The 1,474-nt window shown below is 28.6% G+C and overlaps 1 protein-coding gene across 1 annotated transcript in view; it reads right to left on the bottom strand.

The window, feature by feature from the left end:
• The window catches only part of naprt (nicotinate phosphoribosyltransferase), a 33,491-nt gene that overhangs the window by 24,723 nt on the left and 7,294 nt on the right, over positions 1-1,474 (bottom strand). Inside the window, 1 exon segment of the mRNA XM_016506872.1 lies at positions 1,401-1,474. This exon segment is cut by the window's right edge and continues 17 nt beyond it. Within this exon segment, the coding sequence (XP_016362358.1) occupies positions 1,401-1,474 (74 nt within the window).

Below are 1,474 nucleotides of genomic sequence, written 5' to 3'. Positions count from 1 at the left end.
GGTTTCCACAAAAATATTGTGCAGCACAACTGTTTTCAACACTGATAATAATCAGAAATGTTTCTTGAGCAGCAAATCAGCATATTAGAATGATTTCTGAAGATCATGTGACACTGAAGACTGGAGTAATGATGCTGAAAATTCAGCTGCGCATCACAGAAATCAATTACATTTTAATATATATTCACATAGAAAAGAGCTAGTTTAAATATTTTTTTAAATTTGTAATATATTTTTGATCAAATAAATGGAGCCTTGGTGAGCAGAAGAGACCTCTTTCAAAAACATTTAAAAAATCATACAAATTATTCCAAACTTTTGAGTGGTATGTGTATAGAATATTGCAAAAAAGGATGAAAAAGATTAATTTCAATCAATCTAAATTTTTAGCTATATTGTCTAGAAATATTGTCTATCATCTTGAAATACTGATATTTTTCACATATTTTTAATATATATTCTCAGTGTGTGTGTGTGAGAGAAAAAATGTATCTATATATACAAAATATCTATATATATGTTTGTATGTATGGATGGATAGATATTTATATGTATATGTATATTTATAAAACTTGCCCCTTTTAGACTTGCACTCTATTTATTTACTAACTGCTTGTTTTCTTAAAAAAAAAAAAAAAGCTAACACTTGCTTCTCTAATCTTTTTGTATTCTATCTATTTGTTTTCTTTTTATTTATTATACAATTAACAATAGCAAAAAAGGCCTCTAACACTAGCTTGCTCTATTCTTTTTCTATTCTATCTGTTTTCTTTTTTTTTCTTTTTATTTATTATATGATTTTAAAAAAACTTGCTACGTGTACTACATTAAGCTAACTGAGACTTGTCACAGCACTTGTGTATCATTGCTCTCTTGTTGATTTTGATTGCTTCTATTGTCCTCATTTGTAAGTCGCTTTGGATAAAAGCGTCTGCTAAATGACTAAATGTAAATATTATTGCAGTCAAAGCGAATATTCACGATTAATTGCATCCAAAATACATATAAACATACATAAAAATATATACACAGTACACACACATATTATGTAAACACAAACTTTGGGTGTGATTAATCGCGATTAATCATTTTATCAGTTTGACAGCACTAGATATTTGTTAGATATTAGATTTTTGGAATAATTAAGATTTATGTGTGTTAAAAAAATTATATATATATATATATATATATACAGTATATTACCGACCCCAAACGTTTTAACAGTAGATTTTAGCAAATGGCTGCAATATAACAAAGAGTGAAAAATTGAAGGGGGTCTGAATACTTTCCGTACCCACTGTATATATATATATAAACAAATATTTTAAAAAATAATTGCAAATTGATTCCAAACTGAACAAACCACTGAAATATTCGGGTTCATTCAGTGAAATGCCCACCTGTGGCCACACCTCCTCCAGAGAGGAAAAGGAAGTGACATAAGAGTGTGCCATGGTTCCCGCCACAGGAATGC

Source organism: Sinocyclocheilus anshuiensis, unplaced genomic scaffold (assembly GCF_001515605.1).
Source record: "Sinocyclocheilus anshuiensis isolate Anshui unplaced genomic scaffold, SAMN03320099.WGS_v1.1 scaffold534, whole genome shotgun sequence".
NCBI lineage: Eukaryota > Metazoa > Chordata > Actinopteri > Cypriniformes > Cyprinidae > Sinocyclocheilus > Sinocyclocheilus anshuiensis.
This window is presented reverse-complemented; position numbering and strand designations above follow the sequence as displayed.